At 34.4% G+C, this 12007-nt stretch overlaps 1 protein-coding gene across 1 annotated transcript in view; it reads right to left on the bottom strand.

Moving 5' to 3' along the window:
• FBXL13 (F-box and leucine rich repeat protein 13) overlaps positions 1-12007 on the bottom strand; it is a gene marked incomplete at both ends in the record, with an annotated part of 35967 nt that overhangs the window by 6161 nt on the left and 17799 nt on the right. Inside the window, 4 exon segments of the mRNA XM_084306334.1 lie at positions 504-576; positions 579-663; positions 3760-3894; positions 8768-8851. Of these exon segments, the coding sequence (XP_084162460.1) occupies positions 504-576; positions 579-663; positions 3760-3894; positions 8768-8851 (377 nt within the window).

The raw sequence follows: 12007 nt of genomic DNA, 5'->3' as shown, positions 1-12007 counted from the left end.
CTGTGTTTATGATACCTTGACTCATTCGCTGTTTCCATGCTATATTTTGAACACATGTCCACAACAATGCTCAAATCTACTTCTGCCCTATACTGACATTCAGTTGTTGGGAAATATACTCCCACAGGCTCCCACAAACTGAGTGAGCTCAAGTACTCAGCATGATGGCTGAGCATATTAGGCCCAGCCTGGTTTTCTCCCTCAGATTCCATGTTTCTCTGAGTTGATACCCTGTGTCTGTATAACCTTCCCTAGCAGTACCTTTTGTGCCATAAAGACAGATGGTGTCCCTATTTCTCTTCACTTCTGGCTGACACTAGAGTATATAGATATCTACATGGAGCCATACAAATCCTAAGGCAGCAATGTGGATAGTCCCCAACCTCCCACACCCCCAGTTAAAGGAGCAAGATGAAGATGAAAGGAGCAAGAAGATGTCAATGAAGAAAGACCTTATGTTTTTGGGTTTAAACCTAAATTAAGATTAGGAAATATTCTCTTACTTGGTAATATTTCTACAGTACAGCATCTTGAGAATCTGGAGTTGCTTTCGCCCTTTCCAACGACATTTCAGTGCTTTGTAAGATTAATGCAACTGGAGACATCCAAGAAATGGAGATAAAGGCAAGCTGTGGCCAAGTATTGGATACAGGTTTCAGTCATCTGTAAATGAAACAACAATGCACACAGAAGTTAGAAGATTATGGGACAGCTGGAAGAAAAAACAACATAGCACACGATTTGTGTTTGATTGTGTCTGATTTGTGAGAAAATGATGTTTTAAAATAACCCTGTGGAAATAAAGTTTCTGGCGCAGCAGAATTCTGAATCTCTGCTAAAAGCTCTACAGGAACTGTCACTTAAATATCAGGAGCATATTAGATATCAGTTAAACGTGTTTTCAGCACAGTCTAAAGTCCTACGGGATGCTTTTCACCTAGTCAGAGTAGTTTAACATTCCCAACATCATGATTTTGCACTTGGCACATGCAAAGGCCTTTAACCTTTCCAGGTATTGCATTGTTCTCACTGAACTATTAGGATGCGCTTAGAGTTTAGTTATACCAATTTTGTATCTCGGTTCCCTGTTACAAATGAGTCTCACAGCAAACACTTACTAACATTTAGTTGTGTTTGTTTAGCTCTGAAGTAGAGCTGCTTAGTTTCATCTCACAGTTGCATTTTTCTAAAATTATATTCGTAGCCATTAATGCTAGAAGACTTATTTGAGAAACATGTGAGACACTGAGTCTTCAAAGTGCAAAAGCACTCAGGCAAGTTATTTAAAAGCTCCACTGACCTTTGTGGGAACAGTCAGGAATAAACTAACACAGTTTAATAGCCTTGTTCAGTCAGGACCAAAAGTCAAGCGGGGACCTGCTAGAGATATTTAAAAGATACTTGATTAAAATCAGCATGTTTCTGACTCCAATGGAGTGGAATGGTGGAGGGAGAAGTGGGTTTCACTTGCACTGAACAGCCAGTCACTGAGAATCTAAAATGAACAAGGAGGCATGACAAAGCTGGGACCTTGGTTTGTGGGACAAAAAAAAATCCTATTTAGCTATGTTAAGATCCGAAATAGTCTAATAAATTTATCAAAAGATGAACATCCTAATATTCCTAATGAAATAAACAAAATTTGCTGACCAAAATCAGTATTCAGTATCAATGCATTTAAGAGAAATCTACATTCATCACACACTTAAGTCTAATCCCTCCACAGGACTGAATTCCAGAATTCACCGTCCATTGAACAGTGTCTTCAGATCTTTGCTATTTAAATACCTGGATCATCGAACCAGAGATTTATTGATTTATTTTCAATTCTTGCTGTATTTTTTCATGGAGAGGAAATGTTTCCCACAGCAACTTCATTTTTTTGAACCTGATTACTCTTGAAACAGGCTTATTCCTTGCATAAGACTGAGAATTGCCCTGCTGAATATTTTCAGCATTTGCTGAATGACTTGTCCCTGTCCTAGGTGGACAGAAGCATGACAAGGAGGCTCACTGCACTTTCACTGAAGCCAGTGGGGTTTATTCGATGAAAATTAATTTGCCCCTGTAGATACGATTAAAGTGATAAGCTATTCTAATGTTATAGTAACCTGCACAGCACATGCCCAAACACTCTTATCAGACATGCGTTTCCTCATTGTGTTTTCCATGTTCTCTTGCTAAGTTTTGTTTTTTTTTTTAATCCAGTTGTTTTTGTACTGTTGTTATATATATGTATATATAGCTGATACTGCACAACATGACTGTCAGAAGCATTAACATATACCCTTTGGAAAAGGTTCATTCTTAGTTTAATCTCCTGAACATTTTTAAACAGTCTCTCAGTGGAAAATATTTTCTTATGTAGCAGCTGGATCCCCTCAGTTTATACTAGAGTTTGCCAAAGGATTTGAATCACCCATTAGTTTTAACACAGGTGTACCCAGCTCATTTTATGGGGTTGCAAGCTGGATTCAAGTCAAAAATAAATAAAATAAAATAATAATAATAAAAAAAAACTTGTAAACTTCTGTGTAGGTTTATTTTAAAAAGTTTGGATGTTCTTTTCTGAATATGGTAGTTAACAGATTGGATTTTAACCTTTTAAAGAAAACGATACTACTTAGAAACAAAGTGTTGGAAGGGGATTACTAGGTCACTAAGTTTAATTCTTGTTCCTGTTTGAAGGAATAACAAAATATGATCCAGTTGTGTGATTCCCTTCTTAAGAAGGGAATTAACATTACATGATACTTGGCCTCTATTCCAAACTATCCCAATTTCCAGCCTAAATGTATCCACTGATATTTTATGCTATTTTTGTGTGTGATATGTCTATAAGGTACAATGGAAAGCAAGGTTTGCAAAAAATACCTAATTTAGCTATGTTGTAACCAATGTTACAACAATGTTGAAAAAACCTCTATTATTACTGTTGTTACGAAAAAATAGCTTGATATCTATCAAAAAGCAATGGATATAGGAGAGTGAGACCCATACATAAAATAATTAATGGTGTACTGTAGGTATCCATAAGATAACTAAGGGCTATTGAGAGACCCAGAGCAACTTTCTTGGCCTACATCCTGGAGAGGGCATACAGCATGTTCATGAGGCATGTAACTGTGGTTCAGCAGCAAGTTTCTCCGGACTGGTTGCTGCTATGAACAGTTTCTGCTGCTATGAGCACTGTTTCATCTCTGGTTACAGAGCTTGCACTTATGCCAGTTTTTGAAAATGTATTTCTTAGGCATCTAGCTTTTCTTATGCATTATATTAAGAGGTTTGGCTGAGAGTTGAGCTAGGCAGAGTCTAATGGGGCTGGCTTTACCTGGGTTCAGAAACAACAACAAAGCATGAAAACACTAGGTGTTACTAAAACAAAGACACCATCTTTTGGAATCACCCAAAACAGCAGAAGCTGAGAATATCTGCGGGAAGCAGCACTAAAAGCCTTTCTCTCTTCACCCTCCCTGTGACACGAGCTTCTGGAGGGACAGGCTTTTACCTGATCCAGTATAGGCACCTTTATCTCCTAACTGCAACCATTAGAAGAATGCCAAATACTCTAAAGAACCGAGTCTCAGAACTTTAGTCAGATGAACTTAGGCTCTGATTTTAAAGTTAGATGAGTGCATTGTAGAACTGTGACAAGACATAGATACCAGCAGGTCAAATTTTTAAATGAAATAAAATGTAATTCTTTGCAATAGCGATGCCAAAGTTACTGTCCCAGTTCTTACCTGTGGACACACATACCTTTGGACAACAAGCTATGCTGACAGATGCTAGCCTGTGACAGTAAAATGCCAAATATTTCACAGCTTCATCTGTCAGCTGAGGGCAATTGGAGATGTGACAATATTCTAGGTGTTTTGTGCCCTTGCAGAACTCCTGAAAAGGCAACAAACAGAGCTGTCATTCTTTGTTAACATGCCTATTCTATTTTTCTCAATTTACAATACATTTATGTCAATCCTTTTATCCATTTCAGGCTCTTCAGTTGTTCTATGTACCCTTCATTAGCAGTGAAGTCACTCAGCTGTAGGCCGTGAATTCCACTGGAAAAAGAAGAGCTGCATTAAGAGGCTATTTTCCATTGCTGAGGCTGATATATTATACAGTCTGTTCATTAGAATAAAATTCTGCTCCATACTTCTACTACAGCTCAATGTGGAAACTTTTGCTTTAAGGAACTGCAGATTTGTGAACTCAAGAATAAAATAACCCAAACCAGTACGTCTTCACTTAATGGTGCCATGATATGAGTATACCAGAACACTTTGTGGCATTGGCTTCATTGAGAATCTCTTCTCTTCTATCATTTCCAGCCTAAAACCATGGTAAGATAAATTATATTTGTCACTGAACTGGTCTTCCACATTTTTCTAATCTTGGCCTAAAGCTGACATAATTTGGAATATATTGGAATGAAAATTCTACCTCCACAAGTAAAATCTCTAAAGGAGAAAGAAGGAAATATTTATATTGCAGATTGAATAAAAAAAACTGACTGCTTGAAGCTTTTCAAAACCTTTCTAGAATTATTCCTGAGGTAAACAGACTAAGGACTACATGGATAAATGCCACATGTACATGCAGAGATACATAAATACACTTGCTGATTTTTCATTGTGAAAAAGAGTCCGTAGTAACCAGACTATGGCCACTTTTTCTTTACATTAAGCAGGAATTCAGGCACTAAAATATAGTTGATCACTTGTAAATATTAACTTTTTGATGATCAAAAGTTGTGTGACTGTATGTGATTTTCATAAGTCTTATGTTAACAGATGCAAAGAAACTAGAATCAAAGTCTGAAATTTGTTTTACAGGCCAACATTTTAGACATTTCATTTTTATCATAACTCAAGCTGTTTTGTTTTTGTTTTATTAGATTATTTTTTTTTTTCTACCAATATAGCTGTACCAAGGTAGTGCTTCTTGGGCTTTATGTTCTTGTTTTATATCACAAAATATTTGAATGTGAATGTTTAAATGTAGGACCAGTTAGAATGAACAATTCAGAATTCATAAAAATTGGCTGTGTACCTTTTCTATTTCAATCCTTGCTTTACAGAGATTAACAGCAATACAGGAATATTCTAAACCCCAAAACTGTTTTGTTTTTTTTTGTTTGTTTTTTTTTTTTAAATGTGTATGTTGCTGTCTGTTTTTTTTTGTTTGTTTGTTAGTTTGTTTTGTGTGTGTGTGTGTGTGTGTGTATTTTTTTTTTTCTGTGTGTAAGAGAAATCAAAATACCTTCAGAATTAGCCTTAGACATGATGACTTAATCACTACATTCTCAGCTAGGGTACGCAGCCCAAGCTGAAGCCAAGATTTCAATGCCTGGGAGATATGTTTATCTTGTTTTTACTGGCATAGTTAGTCTACATACATATCTAAAATATCCTTCAAAGTTAGGTTCTGAATTTGCTCTTAAGTGCTATTTGCAAATAATGTGGGAGTAGACTTTAAGTTATATTTCACAAAGGAAATGTTGCTTTGTTTGCTTTCTTCAACTCTGGATCCCTGGCTCTATGCCTATGATGAAAATACCCAAGATCTCCAAAAAAGCTGGTGAAGATACGAAATTTTTGCAAAACATTAAGGACACAACAAATAAGTGAATAGTATAAGAAGGAAATATGATTTTCTAACTTATTTTCACAATTTTAATTCTGCTTAAATAAGACCTGAAGGCACACAAGCATCAATGAAAATATGAAATATGAAAATGCTGCTCATAAAGTGAGCATTGTCTGAGCTATGAATGAGATCCTATTTACAAAATATATGATCACATAATCGTTTACATACTGCTATAGTACCCGCAAACAAGTAAATGAATTAACACTCTAAGATCAAGATTTTTTTTGCCATTTTACAACTTTCTGCATTTTACCTTAACAGTATTAAAGACCTCTTAATATGCATTTTCTTCTCATATAATTTCAATATTCTTTATATAATCAAAGAATAACTAAGATGTACAGCATAAAATGGGGCAACTTTCTACAGATTTTTCCATAAACTCATATCCTTTGATTTCACCTTTAAAGACGGACTTACCATTTTACTTTCTTATTAGTTACTTCCTTATCTTTTCTTCTTCCTGCCTGCCCTAGATCCATGACCACATGCTTTGTCCTACATCTTCGTGTACTCACTTCTGATTCTTTCTTCATCAGAAAGTTCATATTCATATTGCAGTTGCAGAAAGTGTAAACACTTCTTTTTCACATCTTTTTTCACTTTATGTACGGAGACACTTACTGAAATAGCTTCTCAGGGATAAGCATAAGTGAATATTCTCCTCTGAAAGGAGCAGGAGCTGGCTCTGCACCAACTTTCAGTGAGATACACAAGATGTACATACTTGGTCATTGTTTTGTGGGAACAAAACCATGGAACTTTACACTCATGAAAGGCCAGTCAGAATTATTCCTAAAGAAGCAAATTCTAATGGTCTGACATACACGTTGGGTAAGAAGATTCAATCCAGATGCATCCCTTGTGGTGCAGCAACAACTGACTCATTCTTATAATATATAGCTATAAAATGATGGATGTTGGAGCTTTATAATGGAAAAAATGTAGAGGCTAAAGACTGGGATTACATGATGGCGGTGCCTGTACCTGCAGCCTGACAATCTGAAAGTGTTTATGGGCACATAATTGATGCTGCTAAACAACATGATTTAAACATTTGTTACATGTGGCTAGGAGCAATTCTCAGTTACAGAAAAAAAGCAGGATGTAAATACGATCTCTCTTCTTCTCAACAAAATTGATAGTTCTTCTTTTCTCTGTAAAGTTATCAACTAATGCTTATTATATTGTTCTGAAACACAAAACAGTAAATCAATGCAATTGTATTGAATCTATCAAACCTCCATAAGGATGTAGATAAACTTCAAGCGTATACACAACCTGTGATAAGGAACAATACATTTTGGAGACAGTCGTCTCCTTTTCTTCATCTAAATCTTCAAACTAGATTCACTTCATTCCCCCTAGATAATGTACGGAAGTAAACAGCAAAAAGTTGACCCCTATTCACCCTTTTCGTGCCACTTGCGATTGTACAGATCTCAAGCATATTCCCTCAGCCACCCCCTTTCCAGACCACAGGTTCCTTGCGTACCGATTTGCTCCTTTTATGGAAAGTGTTCCATACATCTGATCATCCTTCCTGGCCCCTCTGAGTCTCTTCCAGTCTCCAGTGCAATGTTTTACCCATAAAAAGAATTCCAGTAACACAGAATAGCCAATTTTTGCAAAACAAGATAATGAATACTAATAAATCAGAATTTCATATGTAGTTACTGCTGTGATGATAGTATAAGGAAGATAAATATTTGGATGGCAAATCTCATTGTTGACTAATTAAAAAAGAAAGTCCATAAATCAGAAATACAAAATAATTTATCAGCATTGTAAATTGAGTTCAAATACTGTATTAGTATTAATATTTCTATGAAATCGCTAATTATTCAAAAGAGCTTTTTTACTGTGTAAGTTCAAAACTTGTCGTCGACATAAAAAATTGCCTTTGCTACAACTTCAATTTTTAGGCTGTCTTTTTACAAATTAATTAATTTCCTGTGTGATTACTTCTTAAAGATTATTGACCCTGGAAAATGTCTAAACGTATAGGCTAATGTTAAGGTCAAAATAGTAACCAATACATATTTATATTTTAGCCTAATCTTTTTTTTTTTTTTAAAGTTCTTTTTAAAGAAAAGAACTATATCTGGCTTTATATGGTCAACAACCAATATTTAAATTTCTAAACCAACACATATAATAATCAAAAGAAAAACAGTGGGGAAAAAATGAAGTTTAGTGAGATTCAATAGACATTCTGCTGTGAGTATGAGGTCTTCAGAACAAGAGGTCAGTATTTCAAATATCTAGCTGAAAATACATGTAGTCTAATTTCAAGTAGATTAGTTTCATCATTACACATGATCAAATTATGCAGTTGATGTTTTCATAGGACATTTTAAAAGTGGAAAAGTGGTTGTGTTGTTTTTGTTTTTGTTTTTTTTTTTTTTTAATAACACGTTGTAATTAGTGTTGTTTTTTTTTTTTTTCTATAAAATAGCTAAGAAATCTCTTCAATCTGGATGAGATGTGTGCTTTTCTTATTGAAATATATGTTATTTTTAAGGATTTATGCTGGTAAGAAAGATACTTTTAGAGTTACATTAAGATATATATTTGTGTCACTAAGAGACAATTGTGGGTAGGAATGGATCGGCAGCACAAGAAGAACCACACATAACAGGCTAAATGAAATGTATCTATTTCATTGAGCTAGTCACACTAAGTCAAGTAAACATGGCATTCAACAAATGGCAACAAAAAAAATAATAAAACAGTAATACCTGAAAGCTCCCACTAGCAATGAGAAAAGTATATTCTAAATAGAAATTCATGAAAAATTTTTAGAGCAAGGATGAAAGAATAGTGCCAGCAATTTAGATTGTAATTTGCACAGTACAATTCAGTAGAAAGGCTCCCGTATAATCAATTTCATTCAATGCAGAGGGCAGAATTTGAGATTCATTGTAATTTACAGAAGAAATGAAAAAAATGGAAAGGAATAAGAAGGGGAAAATGATTTCTAACAGTGAAAGTGTAGAACGCTGCAATGAAGAATGAATGAAGAATGAAGAGTAAAATATCTGTTTTGGACATGGTTAAATCAACAAAATAGAGAAACGTCCAGGATACACCAAGAAAAGAAGTTAAGTTTTACCTGAATCCCAGTATCACTGACATTTTTGCATTCTGCTAGAGAAAGTTGCTTTATTTTTCCATGGCAGCCAAGGACTCTCAAACCCTAAAAAAAAAAAAATCCAGAGAAAGAGTAACCTTAAAAATCAATATATGCAATTATATGTAATTACATTTAGTATCCTAACATGGTCTAAAATATCCAAGGTTTGTCTGTTAAACCTTCTACCTAAGAATTACAGCATCTTTTAAGACATGCAAATAATAACTCTGCAGAATACTCTCACAGAACATTATCTACTTTTTACAAAGAAAAACAAGGATTGGAGATATTATATAAATGAGCAATCCAAAGTCACTCACTGAAATCCTTGTGGGAAATATAGCCTGGATTTCTTTCCTCCACCAAATGCTTCATTACATGACTGTTCTCAGATATTAAAAATAACTTTCTTATTGGTTGCATATTTTTTTAATCAAACTATAAATAATTATAATTGTTGTCTAGTTAAGCTCTGATTCTGAAGTGTCTTAAAAGGACTTTTCTGCATCCATTAGAATCCAACAGGATAGCATTACTTATTTTATCCACCTCTGTCCATAAGAGCCTATAAATGCTAGGCTCTTATGTACATCCTACTCTTCTGCAGAATGCATGTAGTTTACCCTCCTATTTTTTCTTGATGTACATACAAGAGTTAGGAATTCTTTGTAGAAAAAAATCAATAGCAAAAGCAAAAACTTACATTTTTTAACCTGTTCAGAAAGAAAGAAACTGGAGAAAAGTAGTATCTTAAAATTGCTGCCTTTAGGATTTTCTTATCAGTGAAGGTCTTATGACTAAAGCTATGCCTATAACTACAACTTCTGAGTACAACAAGACAATACTTAAGGTGTTTGAGTCACACTGATAGGTACATTCTACTTTAGAAGAAAAAAAAATATTCAGGAAAATAGGGAGGTGAAAACTTTGATATATTCCCATTTTAGGAATGCAAAAGGATCAGACAATGCTTTGCATTTTTAATGCTCATACATCAGGAAACAGAATCATGTTCTTATCCTCAACTTTAATTTGAAGGAGAAATAAATGTTAATTTTGTAAAATATGGCTTGATATTCACAGCAGAGTAGTTGTGTGCTTTATATCATTAAACAAACTTTTCTTCAAGAAAAACAAAGTTATCACTTCATTCCATGTGGTTAATAAATTATCTACAATTAAGTAGTGAACAGCACTGCTCAGAGAGGAAATATCATACTGACAAAATAAGCACATTTAAGTAGTGTCTGGAATCCAGATGTGGACACTGTAATGATAATACTGGGAGAGTGCGGCTGGAGTTCAAATTTTGAGAATTCCTGAAACCTCACAGGCTGAATAAAAACAGAAAATGGAACAATGAAAAAGATTTTCAATCCTAGCTGCTTATGAAAATAAATAAATTTGCATTTTTTTTCTCAGCAGACACAGTTATATGCTGACCATTACTTACACCATCTTCATGAAAATCTACAGATTTCAATTTTTTGTTGACCAAAATACTCCCATTCAAGAAAACAAATAATTGTCTACCTAATCCTCAAATGTGTTCATGTCAGAACAGGAATTCCTTACAGAAGAGACTCATAGTGTTAGGGTCAACCTTTAGAACATAGTTTTTTCATCCATTTCTCTTTACTTAAAAATGATACAACTTTATGGTACTTGGTAATGAAATTATAACTTTTTTTTTTTTTTTCTTTTCCTACCTGACAACTAACACTGCTATTACTTCAAAGCTAATCTATAATGATTTTATGTGACTATACTGACACTGTGTCACAATAAAATTATTTTTACAATAAAAATCAAAGTCTCCTTTAAGGTGTTTCATTAATAGCACCAGATTTGAGAAGGCAAAGACTAAAGACACAGTATACAAGGAATGTCATTAGGAACTGTCAATCACACATAGAAACTATGAAACTTTGACATTTCCAAAAACGAACCTCTTCAAACAAGTTCAATGCAGGAAGCCTAATCTATAAGAATTATTTAACTATTAGTTTTTATTTTAACTTATGTATAAAGTAGCCAACTATCACTACTTTTGTTAGAATTCCTGTCTTATGCAGTAGTATTCCCTGATAAACAACATCAGGGATTCCCATCTGGGATACTGACCTATTTCTGAGACTTATCTTCTATACTAATTCTCCAGACATTTTTAAAAGATACGTCGAGAACTATGATAGTATCATCAGAATTCCTGGGAACATACTAGCAAAACAGACACTACACAGCACACAGACTATGACACCTACTCTAAAGGTTTCCAAAACATCTTTAACATAAAGAAATCTTCCATGTATCTTGGATTAATTTTCAGTTGCCATAGTGAAAGGGAAGACTTTGTCTTGCATGTCTTGTATAGCATTTTTATTACTGTCTCCATTTAAAAAAAAAAAAAAAAAACTTTAAAAGAAATATTTTATTCTTCCACAACAGCTGCTTTTTTCATGCAACTGAACTTTACAGTTTTGTTCTGTTTCAGTTAATTCATTATGTGAGGCCTACATACATTTGCAGATCATTTATTATTATTTCACCACAGTTTTTGTAGATAAGAAAATAAGAATCTACCATACCAGATGGTGAGCGTCTTCACTTGCTAGAGACAAAAGTCATCTGAGGCTGTGGCATACAAAACAAGAAAATCTTTATTATTTATATTTGCAAACTGCAACCCTATGCCTTTCAACTGCAGACTGCAATGAATGTATCATCTCTTACTAACATGTGTTACATTATTTTCAGCTTCTGAGATTTCCATTCACGCATCTCTTGGTAACCCTAAAGGTCAGCATCTGTAAAGTATCTATGTCTTTATGTTCCAGAGATACACAGATGTCTCTTCCTGTTCATACCCCAAATCAAACAGACTGACCTCAAAGTGACTCCAATCCTGGAAGACAGCTCTTCTTAAGAGGTAACTCCCACCTTCCATTTGTGAGTGATTTTAAAATGACTCAGGTCATCCACTAAAATGCTTAAATTTCTGCACACAGTAGCCACGGTCTACCAGTTTCATGCATCATACACTTAGTAGAAGATGAGAATGTAACCCATATCTTGCGGTATCATTTCCCTAATAATATATACGTGGTAGAACAATGTTCACTTTCAGATAGCAAACACCTTCCGGAAATTTTGTAAGTTCTTAAACAAATGTAGGTATATCATTTCCAATAGCTGAGCTAATATAAAGGTGGGTCAGAC

This window comes from Netta rufina (genome assembly GCF_964035555.1).
Source record: "Netta rufina genome assembly, chromosome: 1".
In the NCBI taxonomy this organism is placed as follows: Eukaryota; Metazoa; Chordata; class Aves; order Anseriformes; family Anatidae; genus Netta; species Netta rufina.
The sequence above is the reverse complement of the archived record's forward strand: the minus strand, read 5'-3'. Positions and strand labels throughout refer to the sequence as shown.